The 20,494-nt window shown below is 34.6% G+C and overlaps 1 protein-coding gene across 1 annotated transcript in view; it reads right to left on the bottom strand.

Moving 5' to 3' along the window:
* Positions 1-387: 387 nt before the first annotated feature.
* RIPK2 (receptor interacting serine/threonine kinase 2) overlaps positions 388-20,494 on the bottom strand; it is a 30,286-nt gene continuing 10,179 nt past the window's right edge. Inside the window, exons 4-11 of the mRNA XM_082859039.1 lie at positions 14,640-14,797; positions 13,511-13,560; positions 12,512-12,673; positions 8,067-8,152; positions 4,580-4,663; positions 3,374-3,467; positions 1,646-1,801; positions 388-840 (exon numbers count right to left, since the gene is read on the bottom strand). Coding sequence (XP_082715165.1) covers positions 503-840; positions 1,646-1,801; positions 3,374-3,467; positions 4,580-4,663; positions 8,067-8,152; positions 12,512-12,673; positions 13,511-13,560; positions 14,640-14,797 — 1,128 coding nt within the window. The 3' untranslated portion in view covers positions 388-502. The remainder of the gene's footprint in view (positions 841-1,645; positions 1,802-3,373; positions 3,468-4,579; positions 4,664-8,066; positions 8,153-12,511; positions 12,674-13,510; positions 13,561-14,639; positions 14,798-20,494) is intronic.

The raw sequence follows: 20,494 nt of genomic DNA, 5'->3' as shown, positions 1-20,494 counted from the left end.
GTTAACTTTGGTTGTTACCTTGATTGTTACTTGAGGCTAGGAATAGAAGTAGAAACACATGTTGAAGGATTAATTTTTTCTTTATACACTTTGTATTGCTTATCTTTGAAACAATTTTCTAAAGAACTCAATAAATAACATTTAAAAGTTTCTTTGATTTAAGTCTTCAGAAAGTCAAGCATCTTAAACAATAAATAATCCACAAAGAAAGTATATGTGAAAATGGGACACTGTTTTGTACAATAAAAATATAATTATTACATTGAAAAAATAGTTTCAATTAACCAAAGAGACAAAAAGAATTGAACTATGCAGCAAAAATCAAACTTTCTACTGTATTAATTTAAAAAATAATGTCATGGAAGGAGACTAATATTTATCTGAAGAAGAAACTTGATTAAACTTTCTAATATTCATATGAATCTCATAAAAACATTATCAAGGCAAAAGAAATATAAAATACCCTTTTATGCATTGACTTTTCTTCTTGAAAAAGAGTTACTTATAGGTTTTTATTGTGAAATAAATTTAAAGATGAAGATTGAGAAACCACAAGTATTTCTGGGTAAGGTTGAAGACCCATTTGCTTGTTATCTTTCAATTTTTGTACTATAACTTTGGCAAATTCTTCTCCTTGGATGTCACTAGTATCCAATAATTGTCTGACTTTTGAGGTCCTTGTAGGTTTGGTACTAATGAGTTCATAGTCCTCCTTCATGATCAAATCCCTGGACAGGAGGGCATCTAGAGATTGGTTAAGGCAGGCTTCAGTCATTTGGTTCACAATATCTTCCCTTTTACTCTGGATCCACTGTTGGGTTATACCAGGCTGAAATTGCTCTGTAGAAAAGCAAGGGATGACAAGTAAGAAGGTGGGGACAGATATATAGCTATGAGTAAAATTAGATGAAAAACAAAATAATAAGGCATAAAACCTAATTTTGCTGTGATTGTTCTCATATGGAACACCAGTATTTTGAGGGATGCTATTTATTTTCAGGAAACATTCAGATATTTGGGTTATCTCTTCCCTTTCCCTCCAAGAAAAAGCACTGCATTTTTTTTTTTTTTTTTTTTTTTTTTGCAGTACGCAGGCCTCTCACTGTTGTGGCCTCTCCCATTGCAGAGCACAGGCTCCAGACACGCAGGCTCAGTGGCCATGGCTCATGGGCCCAGCCGCTCTGCGGCATGTGGGATCTTCCCGGACCGGGGCACAAACCTGTGTCCCCTGCATTGGCAGGTGGACTCTCAACCACTGCGCCACCAGGGAAGCCCAAAGCACTGCATTTTTATACACTATAATTCATGGGGGCAAATGTCACTTTTTCTCAGATTTTTTAAAAAAACATAAAGAATACCTGCATATTTGATAAATAAACAAAAATATATTTACCTTTAGTAACATATTGTCACACCTCCTCTTAGCAATCTCTCCCTAGATAGATGTTCATGGAATACTATTTTGGCCTATTATTACATATCAACACTCATGTCTTTGGGGATTGGAAGTGCTTTCCTACTTATGGTATGTATATAGCATACTGAAGAAATAGAGACAAATAAAACATCGTATAGCAAATCTACTGAACATATGGTTGTGAGATAAATGGCATCATTTACAAAGTGTCTCATAGTACATATTTACCTGAATTTCCCTCCGCTGAGAGTGGATTTATTATTGCTAAGGAGCATGGAGCAGCCCTGTGATCACAGAATGTTGCTCTTTGAGCCACAGAAATGTTACTGTCACAACTGTGATTTACTGGACATTGACGCATCACAGAAAAGTCTTGAGTTTTTCCTATAAAACACAACATCTTCATTAGGGGTAGAATATTCCTTAGCTATTTCTATTAGCTAAAATATGAACATCCGGGTCATAGAGAAGGTAGTATTCAGTGTCTCTTAATTTTTCACTGCATAAGCTGGTTCATAAACCTAATTCCACAAGTAAATATTTTTTAGATAAAAAAGGTTAATGCTTAATGTTTTTACCATATTTCCGTCTGTCCTATGTAAATTATAAATCATAGAATTTTACTTCTTCATGTGGTACCATATTTTTTCTTCTGTGTCATCTTCCTCCTTCTGCACTTCAAATGTGTCCTCTAAATTACATACGATGTGTCTTTCTACACTCTCCTTTGGTAAACTTATTCAACCTCAGGGCCTCAACTGTCACCTCCCTTCCCAAATCCATGTAATTAAATTTTCTGTCTTCAGTGAACCCTACATTTTCAACAGCTCAAATTAAAAAAAAAAAAAAAAAAAAAAATTAAAAACTTAATTATTCATCTTAACTTTAAAACCTGTTTCACTTCCTATTTCTGTTAATAGCACCAATGTTCTTCCAGCTAAACTTGTTCAGCTTTATCTTTTTTTCTCTCTTCCTTCCTGCAAGTGAAAAGTGTGTCCTCTGTAACATCTCTCACACTATTCTCTCCTTCACACTCTGGAGCAGGTATCATAATCTCTCACCTGTAGTACAATAATAGACCAATAGTCTCCTAACTGGTCTCCCCACCTTGAATCTCCTTTTCCCTTCCAAAATATCCTTCATATTCCAGCCAGGATAAATATTCCTAAAGCAAAAAATTTTATCATGTCACACCCTTGCTCAAAAATCTGCAGTAATTGTTCCCTACCCAAGCAAAAGAGCCTGAATGGCTTAGCCTAGTATTAGAATTCATCATGATATGACTCCACCCTCCTGATCTTTCATTCACCCTCTTCACCAGCTAAACCCAACTACTCACTGTTCTCTGTTTTCTTGCTTCTTTGCCTCTATGCTGTTCCTTTTGCCTGGAATGCCCATCCTTTATAACTATAGGTCCAACCTTCAGCCAGAAATAATTTCTTCATGATGATAACATGGTGTAGTAGTGACATGAAAATACTTATCAAAAAGACCTGGCTTCAAATCTTGGATTTGCCAGCTACTAACTATGTGATCCAGAAGTCTTGATCTTAAGAATCTGTAAAATGAGGAATATCTCCCTCACAAGGTTGTTGTGACAGTGCTTTGTAAAAAATGTTACTCTTCCACTATACTACCATAGTTCTACATCCCTATATCTTTTATAATACATTGCTCTTTGTCTAATATTATGGTGACTTAGAAACATTTCTCCTCTTTCTTACAAGAGATTTTTAAAAATATCTTTCTGTAGTGTCTAACATAATGCTTTTAATACTTAAATATTTGTTTAACATCCCACTACTATTTTCACATCTTTAGACTGTCACTTTTAAAAAACGAGTTATAAATGCAAATGAAAGACATGTTCCATACAAACCATGACTGCTTGCAAGAATATGATCTTGAAAGAAAATTGAAAACTTGCAAGTAATACTGACTGAAAAATTTACGTACTAGATAAAAAATCATTGTCTTGAGGAGCTGAAAGGGTCCTTGAGGTTCCAGGAGAAACACTAGTTTTATGGAGCTGAGCGGATCCACACGATTCCTAAAATAAATAGAAAATAAATGATTTAGGTTAAAGAAAAATCATTTTAAAAGTTATACAGCTTTAATTTCTAAACAGTTCCTGCTTTTGGCTTATTATAAATAAAGAATCAAAACTAATACAAATTACACTTTACAAAATTAAACACATATGTGAAGTAACAAAACTGTGAACTTGATTTCTTTATCAGGTCAATTGGATGGGTGGGGCAATAGTTAAATATATTAGAAATCATTATTTTTTCAATATTTTGTACATAATCTCAGAGACTCTGTCCAGCTCATGAGAAATTTGAGATCTGCAGCTCTGATTACCTACTGATTTAGAGCACATGCCTATTCTCAATGCCTCAGGTTCCTTCAACATGGCGAAGTGGGAATCCATGGAAAAAGTAATATAGAAGTTGGATCTAATCCTAGCTCTGTCATGGAATTACTACCTAAGCTTCGACAAGGCATTTAAATAATTTGGCTCTCAGGTTCTTTTTCTGTGTATTTATCTAAAAATGAGCCTGTATGGGCTCAAAGATCCAATGATGAGATAGTGAATATAAAGGTGATTCAAAGACTACATACTGTGTTTTAAGATTCATTTTGAAGGTATTATTACTTTTCTGAATCTGTAAAGAGAACATATCTTATATATTCTTAAAAGAAATCATTAATATGAAATAATTCTGAATGAATGCTACTAAAGAAATCCTTCTTTTTGGATAGCCACACAAATGGCATTTTCTTTTTATTAATCATTGTAAGAGGTTAAGAACAAGGCAGGTATTATAGCTCTTTTACATTTGAATAAGAAGGTATAATAAGAAATACAGTGGCAGAACTGTACCAATGATTTGTCTATGTACTACCCTGGAACACCATCCATTACATAAAACAAGGACAGGGACAGAAGTCAATGCCCAAGAAAGAAAGGACTGTGATTTGATGAGATGAACAATGAACTAAGAATCAGAAGAGGTGGATTTCAAATTGGAGATTCCCATTCTAAAATCCTAAAACCTCCCTGGACTTTAGCTTCCCATCTATAAAAGAGTGAGAGAGACTAAATGATAGCTCATATTCTTCTCACATTTTGAGTTTAATCATTGTAATTATTTTTACCTCCTGTGGACCATAATTTACAGGTATGTTCAGAGATAACTCCATTTTCTTCTTGTCACATAAGTGAGCGGTACTTGAAGCATTCTGTAATAAGAATGAACATATGTACTTGAATTAGAGATAATTAGAAAATTATACGAGTGAAATACAATCTACTTAACATATTTTATATGTTTATCTTTATATGTTTATACAAAATCAATAGAAAATCTCAATCAGTTGAGAATATAATACCTAACTTAAAGTAGAGATAGTGTAGAATAGGGGAAATAACTTTAGAGACACAGGCTTTGAATCCTGCCTCATATTAACTGGTTACCTTGAGCAAATTCATCCTTTAAAATGGAATAATATCTACATGCAGGATCATTCTAGAGATTGAGATAATGAATATAAAGAATCTGGTTCAAACTAGGTACTTAATATATTTCAATTTGTGTGTGTATCTATCTATCCATAATTATTAAGCATTTACTATAATTTAGGCACCATGATTCTAAGTACTATTATTATTTTCATTTTATAGATAAGAAATGGAGGGCTGGACTAGGTAAAGGAGGCAGAGTGCCCTAATGGAACGATGGGGGCCAATGAGATCTGGTTTAGATCCCAGGATACCTGTTTGACTTTGGGCATGAGACTTAAACTTAGTTTACTTATCTGTAAACTGGAGATGAGAATACGTATTTTGCAGGATTACTGTAAGAAGGATTAGAAGTAATATATGCAGAGTCCCTCAGATTACTTTGTAAGCATTCAATAAATGGTAGCTATTAAACAGATGATTTATTTAAACACTATGCCTTTGTACTAAAATTGTTTAGTGATTCACTCCTGTCTCTTTTTCTTTTTCTTTTTTTTTTTTTTTTTTGCAGTACGCAGGCCTCTCACTATTGTGGCCTCTCCCGTTGCGGAGCACAGACTCCGGCCGCGCAGGCTCAGCGGCCATGGCTCACAGGCCTAGCCGGACCGGGGCACGAACCCGTGTCTCCTGCACCGGCAGGCGGACTCTCAACCACTGTGCCACCAGGGAAGCCCTCACTCCTGTCTCTTTAAGCCAGACTTGGATTAGCTGCCATCACTATTGAGTGATTTAAAAACAAAACCATTGGTCTGCTTTTCTTCCCCAAACCAACATAACGTCAAATGCTCTACAAAACTTTAGAAATTGGTGGGATCCACACCCAGCCCTTCATTATTCATACTTAACAACTGTCTGCTCCATAACATGTCTAAGAAGTTTTAGGAGAAAAAAAACTGCTATTCATCTATGTATATAATCTATGGGGCATAGTACTTTACACACAGCAGTCCAGTGAACATTTGTTAAATACATTTTTATATGAACCTTTAAAATTCATCTTTGGATCCATTTCTGTTATGTAAATTTCTTCTGTTCTTTTAAATTTATTAAAATATTTATTGTTATACAGTATCATTAATTACTAACATCACTTTTCATAACCGATCAGTTAAAGATAATTCAAATTATTTATGAATTGGGGCTTCCCTGGTGGCGCAGTGGTTGAGAGTCCACCTGCCGATGCAGGGGACACGGGTTCGTGCCCCAATCCAGGAGGATCCCACGTGCTGCGGAGCGGCTGGGCCCGTGAGCCATGGCCGCTGAGCCTGCGTGTCCGGAGCCTGTGCTCCGAAACGGGAGAGGCCACAACAGTGAGAGGCCCACGTACCGCAAAAAAAAAAAAAAAAAAAAAAATATTTATGCACTAGTGAGTCAGTCCCTAGAAAGAAGTAAAATGACATATCAAAGAAAAACTTTTTTTGATTCAGTTTTTACTGCTCAAGACATAAGAGATACTATCTGTGAAAACATGAATTATAGGAGCCAGTTCAAAGAACTGAAAAAAATGTAGGAAACTCAAACAAAACAAGTCACCCTAAATTGTGATCTTTGTTTTCAGAAATTTCTTTATGAAAAATCTTATTATCTTAATAAATTTGTATTCTACCCTTGGCCCTGACATTAGTTAGCTGTGTAGAGTGTTATGTGACTTACTTCCCTATACCTCAGTTATCTCATCTATAAAATGGAGATGATATTCTTTCCCTAACAATTTTACAGAATTAATACAAGGATTTAAAAAAAAAAGAAAAAAATAACAACACTGAGTGAAAACAATACAGCAACTTAAAAACAGTGACCAAAGAAAGTAATGCTATTTAAATGATACTCAAGTATTTAAAAATATACACTAAATTACTTTATTTAAGAAGCAAAAATTTCTCCCCCAAATTAACAGTTTTACATATAGATCCTAGTATTTAAGTTGGCTGGGGACAAAAAAGGAACTGAATTGGTTCTCTTCCAGTTCAGTTTCTTAGAACCAAGAAAACAGACCCTTCTATCCACCTTTGCTTGGCAGAAGAGGAGAAAGTTGTGAAGAGAGAAAAGGGAACTGAAAAGACAAGGCAAAAATAAATGTTAACAGAAGTTTGTATCTACTAAGAAGCGGAGAGATTGGAATGTTCTGGAAAAGACTACCTACTCAGAAGCAGAGAAGTCAATGAAAACTTATCAAAAGATTAAAGCACAGTTCCTCCTTAGTTCCTTAAAAAACTCAGGTACTAATACTGCCACCATCAATTTTAAGTTTGGTTAAGGGCAGTTGTTTCCTTTATGCACTTCCCTTTTAAACCAAAGATTATGTTAACAGATCCAGCAAACTGCAAGAGGCAAGCAATGTCATTTAGTGATAAATCAATTGTAGATTATGCCTGTTCACAACCTAAGACATTGGCTAATAAATGATGGTTTTTATTATCATATCTCAAATGCAACTTAATGAAACCCAGAAAGTGTTAAACTAGACTAACTTTGTCCCTAAAGGACTGTAGTTGCTTTCTAAACAATTTTTGATAGCAGCAAGAAAACCTTGCAGTAATGGGTCCCTTCAATTGTTTTTCTGATCTACAAGAGCAGAATGAGTAAATAAGACAACTGTTCTCGGTAATTCATAACAACTGCTACTTTGGTCTATGCAACATGGAGTGTTTGAGTGGGAAAACAAAAAGATACAAACAAGCCATAGAAAATACACATTTGGGCCTCAATTATTAATAAAAATTCTACAGCTTAACTTGGCAGTAAAGTGCAATAACCCAGACATCTTTTACTCTTTATATATCAAAACTTTAGAGAAATAAACATAGAATTAAAACAACAACAACAACTGTAGTAATTTAGGGCATTAACTGTATACAACTGGCACACATTACACATTTTAAATTTACATTTGCTATATGAGAGGTCTGAAAATCCCTTTGAAATCTGGAGGAGGCTGTTTAAATGAAATGGAAAAGTTCTTTGGTGACAGATTCAAGGCAGCATTCATACTCTTTGCTAACTACTGCCCCAGTACTGTAGCTTGTATCTGTGGAAGGTATGTAGAAAAAAACTAAATTAAACTAAACTAAAACTCTCCATGATTTAACATCCTAATTTCCAGTATTACATTTAACAATTTACCTTTGTTTTCTTTAGTTGAATAACAGCTTCAAGAAAAGTTATCTCTTCAAATGTTCGCAGAACTGGTTCAAGTTCTATTAAACATTCTAAATAAGAAAAATAAAATGAGTTCAGGTTGCTTATAACCATTAAAATGAAAAACATAAATGCTAATATTTAACTGATAAGGCCCTAAGTAAATTTTTCCCCAAACTGATGACATTCAACTGTCTTAAGAGCGTTTAGTACAGGCATAAAGATAGGCATATCTAAAGATAGATCAATGGAACATAATTGAGAGTCTAAAGCCCTTACAAGTATGGGCAATTGTTTTTGACAAAGTTGCTAAGGCAATTCAATGAGGAAAGGATAGTCTTTTCGACAAATGGTACTAGGACAGTTGGATATCCACACAAAAACAGAAAAATTTAGATTCTTACCTCACAACATACATAGAATTAACTTGAAATGGACTATGCACCTAAACGTAAATATAGGTGAAAATCTTCATGACCCTGAGTAAGGCAAATAATTCCTAGATATGGCATCAGAAACAGGATCCATAAAAAATTTTTGATAATAGGACTTCAAAAAAATTGAAACCTTTGGCATTTAAAAAGATGCTATTAAGAAAAACAAAAAGACAAGCCCCAGACTAGGAGAACACTTTTACCTATCACGTATCTTTTAAAGAGCTTATATCTAGAATATAAAAAGAACTCTAACAACTTAAGACAAACAACCCAATTTAAAAATGGGTGAAAGATTGAATTTCACCAAAGGAGACACACAAATAGCTAAAAAGCACATGAAAATATGCTTAAACACCATTAGTCATTAGGAAACGCAAATTAACACTAAAATGAGGCATCACTCCATACCCACTAAAATAGGTAAAATTAAAAAGACAGAAAATACCAAGTATTGACAATGATGTAGAGAAACAGAAAACCTCACACACTGCTGGTGAGAATGTATCATGATGCAGCCACTCTGGAAAACAGCTTCGCATTTTCTTAAAAATGAAAGATAAATTTACCATACAACCAAGCAATTCCACTCAGGTAGTTACCTGAGAGAAATGAAAACATATATGTTCACACACAGACTTGCACATGAACAGTCATAGCAGCATGATTCATAATAGCCAATGAGTAGAAACAATCATAAGTACCACTATTACTACAATAATATATGGACCTGTTGCTTAAGGGAGAAGCCAGGGCTCTAGATATAAAACTGAGCATCACTAACATATAGATGGTATAAAAGCCATGATCTGGTCTGGATCATCTAGGGGGAAAGTACAGATGGCAAACAGTAAAGGACCCATATTAGAGCTCTGAGGCATTCCAACAGTTAGAAATTGAGCAGAGGAAGAAAAAAAGTGATAGAGGAAGAGAGGATAAGAGGGAGTATGGTCTCTTGTGTCTTGGAAGCTATCAGAGGGAAAGTTTCAAGGAGGGAAGAGTCAGCCATATCTAATCTGCTGAGAGGGCAAGTAAGATAAGCAGTATTTTCCAAAATTGCTATCCTTGGTAACTTGAACAAATGCAGCTTTAGTGGATATATGAAAACAGAAGACTGATGGAAGTTTGTTAAAAATTGAATTAGAGGTGAAGAAGTAGAGACAATAAGTATGGACAATTCCTACAAGGTGTTTAGATCTAAATGGGAGTAGAAAAATGAGGTGGTAGCTGAAGGATGATATGGGGTCAAGAATTTGTTTCCTATATAAAGATAGGATATAATAATAGCATAGATCTATATGACAGATGAACGATCCAGTAGACAGGCAGAGATTGGCAATGCAAGAGCAGAGAGAATATAAAGAACAGAATGCTGGAGAGAGTAAGGGAATGGCATCCAGAGCACAAGTAATACTGTTTACAATTGTGTAAGAACACTTTTTTCCCACTGTAAAAGAGATAAAGCAGGAGAGACACGTCAAGTACAACTAAGTTTATAGATCTGGTAGTGGAACTACGAGGGAGTTCTCTCTCATGGTTTCTACTTTCTCAATGCTCAAAAGAAATACAGAACATAGGGTGTAGGAGGTTTAAGAAGGGAAGATAAGGTACAATATGCATTACCCCTGTCTTGTCTTCCTACGTTCAGAATCTATTAAGAAAAGCCACATAATAATGAGAGATGATGATCAAAACATCACCTTTATTACTGATAAAGCTAATTGGAATCTGTCCCTTTTTAGATCTGTAGCATATGGGCTTAGTAACACTTTGTCCCTTCAGTTGACAGTTTTACTCACTCAGCTACAGGCCTCACCTGCTTCCATATGGGGAAGCACAAAATGTGTGCATCCTTTAGACAAGCTTACTTCTAAAAGGAGGAGAAAACTGAGAAGGGACTAGATAAGTACGCTTGCTTTTTCTCTAAAACTAACAAATGAGGAGGAGGAGTGCTGAGGGGCAGATAGGACTAGAAATGTTCCTCCCATGCTTTCCTTCTTAGGGATTGAAATGGAATTTCATCTTCACTTTGGAAACATGAAGTATGGGACTTACGCATCTCCTACAGTAGTACAAGATGATCATCTAAGTCTGTAATTCGCAAACTTTTGGGTCTCAGAACTCTTCAAAATTATTAAGAGCTTTTGTATATGTTGGTCATATCTATTGATATTTACTAAATTAGATTAAAACAGAAAATTTTAACACATCAGAGTATATGAAAACACATTCCATTATCTGTTGGAGCAATGATATCATCATATTTAATTTAGTCTCTGGAAAGATTTTTCCAGAGGATGAGAGTAAAAAGGGAAAATAATACCTTAATATTTATTATTTTGAAAAGTTTTGATTTTGTGAACCACTTAGAAAAGTCTCAGGAACCAACCCCACCTCCAGAGGTCCCTGCACCACAACTTAAGAACAGGTGATATATGAGAATGGAATAATAGATGTATTTGAGAAACATAACAGAATTGCTAAGTAGAGTTTAGTGCCTAGTTTTAGCCATTAATTTAAAGAGAAACCAATGAATTCCATTTCTGGCCAAGATGAAGAAACAAGGACCAATTCACCCTCCTGCCTTAAACAACCATTAGCCAGACAAAATGCATGAAACAGTGGTTTTCAAGACACTAGATATCAGGCAACAAAGGACAGTGATCTCTAAGTGATAGGAAACAACTGAGGTCAGCCTTATGACAGCCTGACTACCCAAGCTAACTGCCTTGGGAGAGTTTCCAGCTATACTACAGGGTAGGGAAGTAAGGCGGGGCCCAGAGGAAGCTCAGAGTTGAAGAGACAGGGCTGGGAGTTAGGGTAGATGGAGGCAGATAGAGTTTATAGGACAGAGCACCAAAGAGGAGACGTACACAGACAGAGAACTCCAGAGATCCACAGAGCGCTCCTCTCAAATATTCAGCAGCACTGATCAATGCAGGATGTAGAAGTAAGTAAGCCAAAAGCCATTGTTCTGCAATGAACAATAGGGAAAAACCAGGAAGTTTGTAGAGAAGTACTGCCTAATGGCATGATCTTCAGAAGAGCTAGAGTCTTTAGGGAATGGAGAAGAAATTATAGTTTGGAAGTGGCACTGGGGACAAAGGAGATATGTATTGGGATGGCCAAAAAGTTCGTACAGGTTTTTGTAAGATCTTATAGAAGAAGCCAAACAAACTTTTTGGCCAAGCCAATATATACATACATATATGTACATATATATGCACATACACACACACACACACACACACACACACACACACCCTATTACATGGTTCTGGGAGATAAGAGATAAGATGTTAATCCATTATTATAGCAACTTTTGATTTTTTTTAAATACAATGCTGATGAGCACTAGACATAAGTTTTGAATGGAAAATATATTTGGTTTTTTTTTTAGTTGGAAAGAAGATTCCCAGTCTACAGCTTGTCTTTTCATTTTCTATAGCATCTTCTGAAGTGTAAAATTTTTCAATTTTTTTGAAGTTCAATTATCAAAGAATATTTTTAATAGGTCTTGTTTCTGATGTCATATATAAGAGCTCTTTGCTTAACCCAAGATCATGAAGTTTTTCTTCTATGTTTACATTTAGGTGATGATTCATTCTACTTCTGAAATAAATCTTAATTCTATCTGATTTTTCGATCTCCAGGATTGGTCTGGAAATTCTACTCTTTCCCTTCTCCAATCAATTTTATACATAGCAGTGAGTGATATCTCCTAAACTTAAATTTAATCATGTTATTTCCCTGAAAAACTCACTTTAATGGCTTTCCATTGTACTTGGAATAAATTTCTAACCTTTTTATGATGATAGTCAACAGCCTCTCCTTACCACTTCAATCTCATCTCATAAAATAAAAACAACTTTGAATTAGAAAAAAAAACTTTTGAGCTTGTCAGCTAACTTTCGTAGTTGTTCAAGGAATATTTTATTTACAGCGTATTTATTATTTTTGTAATTCAAAAGGCCCAGATTAAAACTGTACACTAACTTAAGAAAGACGGTCTTTCATCTGGATTTTGTGCCCATCCACTTTCTATTAGAGAGATCATAAGTGCTCGATGAGGTATATCAAATGGCAAACTTTCTTCATTAGTGTCAGGTCGATGTCCTTGTGACACACTATACATAATCTGCAAAGGATTGGTGACTTCTGTCAAAACAAATATTTCATTCATTAGAAATATATTATGATTTAATATATTAAATACATTCTAAAGCCAACCAAATGAACATGAGGGAATCTTAAAATCTTAGGAATAATTCATTACTTCCCTTTCTGTCAAAGGAATATTTAGATCCCAGCTATTGCCAGACTTGCTGCCTCTTGTGGGAGGAGTTTATATCTTCACCTCTTTAATTCTGGGCTTGGCCATGTGATTTGATTTGGCCAATGGAGTATGAAGAGAGCAGAGTAAAACAGAGCTCAGCAGAGCTGAGCAGAACCTAGCAGAGCCAAGAAGGGCCACAGCAACTAATAACCCAATGTGAATGAAAAATAAATGTTTAGTTTGTAAACTACTGAGATTCTGAGGTTGTTACATAGCAAACTGACCTAAATGAACCTCAAAATAAAGAAAGAGACAATATTATCAGAAAATTTTAAAAGTATTCTTCAGTATTTGCTGGTCTTTAGAAGAAGCACTAGTTAAATTTTCATACAAATGATTTTATAGCTGGAATGAATCTTAGAAATAAGAATTCAAAATTCTTATTTTGCAGATAAAAAAATGAGGACTTAAGAGATTTAGTGGCTTATAATAGAGTTAATTACTATCAGAACAAGAAGAATCTACACATTTTTCTGATCCTTAATCCAGTACTTTCCATCATACAGTGGATCCACAATGACAAATTGTTGTTTTTCTAGTGTGTTTTCCACAAAATGACTGTTAGGCAGATTTAAAATAAGTGATCTTTATTCAGATAGTTCTGAGTATGACTTACCAATACGATGTCACCTAGAATAAGGAAGTCAAAGTACACTTACCTTCAAAAGGCTGTTTTCTAGATAAGACTTCCCATGTGATAACTGCATAGCTGTTTAAGATAAAAATATACATATAGTACTTTATAAACTATTCATAATAAACTAAAATGGTACTGATTTTAAAAGCTGACTGTGAGATACCATTTTTTAAAGTAATAATGTAGTGAAATGCTGCTTAAAGAATCACTATATAGAACCAAGATGATGAATATTCATATACAGTTTTGTTTTGAAAGGGAATTAATTCAATTTGAAAAATTAGGAAATTACTGTAATAAGAACTTGAAGTTATAGGCAAGGATAACTTGTGGATGATTCTTTAACACCTAGATAAGCTATGCCCTTTAATTACATGATTCTATTATTCACACAAAATAAAGAGCAATAAAAAAGGCTGTCTCATGTAGCCCTATTCTATTGACTCTTTTTCTGGTGTAAGTACTGTCTCTTTTGGTAGTGTTAAATGTTAATTGCACTGTTTCCCTCCCCCTATCAAGGTCACATATGATAAAAACCCTTGAATATTATAAATTGATAGGACAACAAGATATGCTTTAATAATTTTTAAGGATGTAAAAGTAGCTTAAGGCGAGGCATCAGGACTTCCCTGATGGCGCAGTGGTTAAGACTCCATGCTCCCAATGCAGGGGGTCTGAGTTTGATCCCTGGTCAGAGAACCAGATCCCACATGCATTCTGCAACTAAGGAGCCTGCATGCTGCAACCCAGGAGCCCATGTGCCGCAACTAAGGAGCCCACCGCCGCAACCAAATAAATAAGTAAATAAATATTAAAAAAAAAAAAGCAAGGCATCTTTATTTTCATATTTTTAATTTTCAATTTTTTTTTTTGGCTGCACCACACAGCTTGTGGGATCTCAGTTCCCTGACCAGGGACTGAACCTGGGCCACGGCAGTGAAAACTGGGATCCTAACCACTAGGCCACCAGGGAACTCTCAAAGCAAGGCATCTTTAATATGAAAAACATTAACCACTGTCTCTAATTTATTTTCACCACACTTATGAGAGAAGCATAAAAATCATACTTTTAAAATGTAGCTTCAAAATTCGGATTGATTAATCTTGTTTTTTAGACAAGGTTAACTCTGAGCAAAAGTAACATGCTGTACCTGTATATATCATGCTTGATAGTAGCCCTTGATTTTTGTCCAGGTTCATAGTTTTCAGGTGGCATATAGATAATTGTCCCTCCTTCTGGTGCAGATTTACTATTTCGTGATTGTGACAGGGACATCATGCGCCATTTTGATAAGCCAAAATCTGCAATCTGGAAGGGAAGAGAGTAATTAAATTTTTAAATTTTCTCTTTAAAAAAGTTCAAGAATTGTTTTTGTTTATATTTATTATATTTAGACATGAGACCAGAGTAAATGCTATATATATTAATATTTTATTTCTGTAATAGTCTATTAGTTTCTTAACAAATTGGATTCCATAGTGCTGAACCCAACAACTCTAAAAGCAATATAAACTGACTTGAAGTTCAGCATAATATTACAAATTTTAAAAGAGACTAAGTTTTGAAAACTTAAACAGGAGTATTTTTGCCTTTTATTCTGAATGAGTATATACACTGCACTTTTTGTGACAAGTAGCTTTATATCATGTGCTTTCAAAATTTACCTATACCTCACAAAACTGCTAAACTAGTCATATCTAATACGATTGTCACTGGGTATTGTTTACAACTCAGGTTTCTATGTTCTTATTTATAATGTGCTAAAAATAGTATCCTTAAAGTTGGAAATAAGTAAAATTCCAATATAGTATAACTCATTATTATATGATTTATGCCTACCACTAAAAGAATATCTGTTAACAATAGTATAGTTAGCATATAAAACATATTTATGTCCATGACAAGGAGTGCCTAAAGCATTATCAGTGACAAACATTCTGTACTTTTGATATGTCCTTTACAGTTTTACTTCACTTGTAAATTTTGTGCAGATATTATCAATACACAATATCTTATAACTAAGTATCTAAAACGTTCCAATGTTTTTTTTTTAAAAGGGAGACAAAAATGTAAGAACAGAAACAATATTTAGTGAACAAAAGAGTATAGGAAAACTCTGAAGACATTTAATTTAAATCACTTAGACCTTCACACGGCACAATTTAGGAGTCAACAGAGTGGAATGAGCTCTATCCAGCACACCATTTGTGGTTCAATCATTTAACTCTTAAAATGTTCACTAGCTTTAAGAGAAGAAATAAGTTATTTAGTGTTTAGATGAATTTGAGATTAAAAAAAATTATGGCCCCACTCCAAAAAGGGAGGGGGTAGCCTATATGAATCTTCCATACAGTATCATAATAAAAGGGTAAGTCTAAGAAAAATAATTAGAAAAGACCAAGAGGAAACATGGTGCCACTACATGAAGATAAGCTGGATTGATTTCTAAAGGCAATATAATATGTGTTCTGGAACATGGGTTCTAGAGCCTTGATTACTTAGATTTACATTCCACTTCTACCCCTTAATTAGCTGTACAACCTTGGACAAGTTTTCTAATTTCTCTGTGCCTCAGATTACCCATCTTTAAACTGGGGATAATAACATAACACAGGGTTGTACTGAGGATATTAAACTAGTTATTCTAAGTGAAGCACTCAGAACAGTATCTGACACGTAGTAAATGACCCCTGTGTGTTAGTATTATTAATGCCTTGTACATGGGAATAAGCCTCTAAAGATTGCTCTTATTCATACAATACTAATAAGCACAGTACATAGTTTCAGGGCCTTTAATACACTTTGAGGTGGTATTAAGACTCTGGGGAACCGTATATCCTACTTACTTCTACTTGCCACTACAAACTCTTATTCCTCCCACTCATTCTCTAAAAGCAAAAACAGTCCTCCAGCTGCACATCTGCTAGGATAATAAGCATCACTATGAGAAGCAAAGTTTATTTCTCTGCCACAGTGAAAAATGTTAAAAAAAAAAAAAAATGGGATGTGGTCCATCTTATATCTGACCCACAAATTGCAAACTACTGGGCTAAATACTGGTTTGAATACAGTGCTGGAGAAAATGTATTCTGAGCTTGCTTCCTTATGTGCTCCTTTTACTTCACCTAAGGTCTTCATCTATGTTTTTAAATCTCACGTAGAAAACTTAATCAGAATTCCCTTTATCAGCTAATTTAGTTTGGCTTTCACATGGAACCATATTTGTCCCCCTTCTCTATTACAAACACCATATACCAAAGACACGATTCATTAAATCTGGATCTTCCAGAGAAGAAAAAAAAGTGAAGAATATGATGAGAGGAATACAAGTTCCACGATTTCTTGAGGGTCCTGGTATCATTCAGCAATGAAGACAGAGAATAGGAACTTTTCTATTCTATACAAGATCTTAACATTTCAAAGGTAAAGGTTCTTTTTAGCTAAAAAAGATGATAAAAGCAACAAGAATTTACTGTATTAGCACAGGAAACTATATTTAGTATCTCAAAATAACCTATAAAGGAAAATAATCTGAAAAATATATAAAACTGGATCACTTTGCTGTACACCTGAAACTAACATAATATTGTAAATCAACTATACTTCAATTTAAAAAAAGATTAAAAAACTAGAGGAAATTAAAACACACTATTCATAAAAATCATCCATAATCTTATTACCCTACCAGAATAGCTATTTTCATTTATATAACACTATCCATGTCTGTAAATTTATAAAGTTATCAGTAAGAAGCTATGAGGAATGACTTTAAGTATTCTTAGAAGTTCCACACATGATGGACAGAATAGCTGAGAAATCAAACATGGTACATATAAACATTTATTTCAAATAAGCCTACCACAGGTTCATTTGTATTTAAGGTGCACTAACTGATACTGACCAGCAGATAAACAAATTGAATGTATTCTTTTTAAAGTAGAAAAGTCCTGGTTGATCTTAATTGGTAGTATATGTTTTTCTTTTAGATACTATGTTTCTGGTTAGCATTCCAGTATTTTACTTCAAAAAATTTACTTCAAAAAATTTACTTCAAAAAACTGTAGCAAGGTGTGTTTCCATTTAATTTCATTAAGTGTTTTAAAAGATTTTTTGCACTTCATTTAAAGGCCCTTCCAAGAAGATAGGTAGATCAGGTAACTGTTACTTTTTCATGAGTCACTGATAAACTTTGACTTTTAAAGGACATTTATAAAATAAAAAGTAGAGACACACAGGATGCATATAAAAGAGTATCATAATTTATAAGAATAGTATTAGAAAGGTCACAGTTTTGTATGTGTTAAAGCTAATAAAAGTTAAAAAAACACACAAAGCCAAACTATTTTAAATTCTATTTATTTCAAAGAAAGACCATGGCTACCCTACTGATCAATGAAAAAGAGAAAGTAGGGATCATCATCACCTATTACTTTGCTTCTGTTTTCTGTATCAAGAATGGTTTCTGGACTGATATGAAGAAAATAAAGTCCAAGGAGGTTGAAAAGTTTATAAAGTACAAATCTCAGGTCATTTTACATATATTTCAGGTTTAGTTAGAATACTCGCAAATACCTCCATGGTGATAAAGAGGTATTACAGGATACGAGAAAAGCAAATGTCATTCTGATTTTTAAAAAGGGAAAATAATATTGATTTTGCAAATCTATATATTGGCAGAGACTATCCTTAATCCCAGGTTTAAAAATTTAATGAAAGGGTTACTTTATGAGTAATTGATAAAAGAGCCAGAAAGAACTAATGAAAAATTATATTAGCCCAGTGATCAATTTCAGACCTCATGCGACATATCCCAAGTACTTGGGATGTCTAGCACAACACCGTTGCTCCTCAAATACTTAATAAAGGAAAGACAGACCTCATTTCCTTTTTTGTCAGTAGTACTACTGTCAAAGAGTAAACGTTAAAACAGTTTGTATATTATAAAACATTCTGAGGTACTTTAATAATATCCTTGACTATTAAATTATCCGGCCTATTGGGTATATATAGAAGATCTGGAATTCTTCATTTGTTCATTCAACAACTACTTATTGAATGCTTCTATACGGCATATGCTTAGCAGGCGGCAGTGAATAAAACAGACTACATTTTAGTCTTTGTGAAGCTTATTATATTATAATTGGGAAGATGGTCAATAAACATACTAATAAAAAATGTTTTGTAAGATGGTGAAAAATACTATGGAGAAGCATTAATCAAGGTATGAGGACACAGAGGAACTAGGTGGGTTGTCAGGGAAAGCCACTGTGATAATGAGGAAGAAAAGGAAAGGGAGTAAGTCATGAGTATGTAACAAGGAAGAATAAATCTGACTCCATATTGGATCTGTTTCTTTTACTGTAACCTTCGTATTCTATTGCTTTTGCTGCAACTTAAGAATGTTGTCTATAGCCTGAAATATACAAGACAGCCCATTCTCAAGGCTCTGACCTTTAAGGGTATAACACTTTTCTATTCATACAGAGATAAAAAGTTACAGAACAGACAATTACATTTGTCTTGTTGGACGTTTACAGGAACATCAAGATCTGACCTACATGGATTGCTGCAAGAACAAAGGATTCCAAGAAATTTGCAACAACCAACCACACCCTCTCCCCTTTTAGTCTGAATTCTAGCTTGGGAAAGGTGGTTCTTTGGGACACTAGTCCACCATCTTCTTGGTCTACCGGCTTTCTGAATAAAGTTGCTATTCCTTGCCCCAACACCTCGTCTGTTGATTTACTGGCCCTGTCCTGCAGTGAGCAGTATGAACTTGGACTTGGTAACAAGGACACCTGGGAAAGCAGTCAAGCAAGGACTTTTGTAATATTCTAATGGAAAAAAATGGAGAAATATGGGCTGTATAACAGCTCTTTTAGGAGTATTCCAAACAAAATGAATGCTTATTCTCTGAAAGTCCTAATTAATAAAAGGATTGATATTGACCTAAAAGGAGGTTTTCAGACCATGTTGTGTAGCTCTGATTTGAGCTCTGTACTGCTTAATAGTTAATCATGACTTGAAGATACAAAAAGTAACTAATTAAATTTGAAGATGACACAAAACTGGAGGACAAAGTTAAAAATCCTTGGACTACAGAAAAACATTCAAAAAGGTCTTAAGAGCTGAAGTTATCACCCAAATCTAACAAGATAAACTTTGATGATGTCCAGAAAATATCCTGTGAAGTACATGACAAGGAGACATGACTTAAGTAACAATACATTAAAAAAAAAAAGAAAGAAAACCTCTCAGTGTTTTTTGTTGACACTGAGCCCAACTTGAATGCTGTTATAGGACTGCCCCCCAAAAGACGAATTAGTAAGGAACTATGAATACGAAGTAAAGTATTTAAGGACGATTCTACATTTATCACACCACATCAAGGGTGTAACTGACCAGGACCCTATGAGGCCTTCCTGGGACAGACCTCCCCCCACATATCTACTGCTTTAGCTCCTCTCTAAAGTACCTAGATAATAGTATCTGATGCATATTTCCTGAGTTTTTCAGATGCTAAAACCACCAACAAATGGAAGAAATTAACTACTTGATGATCATGGGCACGTAATCCCCAGACCTTCTAGCACCTAAGGATTGACCACCATCAACCAATCAGAGAATTTGTGCAAGAGCTGACCACATACCTAAGGTGTGCCCCTTCCTCACCTTGCCTTTAAAAATGCTTTGCTGAAACCCTTTGGGTAGTTAGGGTTTTTTCAGCATGAGCTACCTCTTCTCCTTGCTTGGCCCTGCAATAAACCTTTCTCTGCTCCAAACTCTGACATTTTGGTTTGTTTGACCTCACTAGTGTGTTGGCCACACAAGTTGTGTGTTGGCCACACAAACTTGTGTTAGGTAATATGGGTATTTTGATTAGTTTTGAGGATCAAAATTTAAGAGAGATTTAAACACAGATACATCTAGATAGCACCTGGGATTAAAACCTATGTAATAAGGAAATTGGCTGAAGAAACTAAAGATGTGTATAAGGGAAAAGTG

The sequence above is a fragment of the Leucopleurus acutus genome, assembly GCF_964270905.1.
Source record: "Leucopleurus acutus genome assembly, chromosome: 17".
In the NCBI taxonomy this organism is placed as follows: Eukaryota; Metazoa; Chordata; class Mammalia; order Artiodactyla; family Delphinidae; genus Leucopleurus; species Leucopleurus acutus.
Note: the sequence above shows the minus strand (reverse complement) of the source record. Positions and strands in the feature narration are given on the sequence as shown.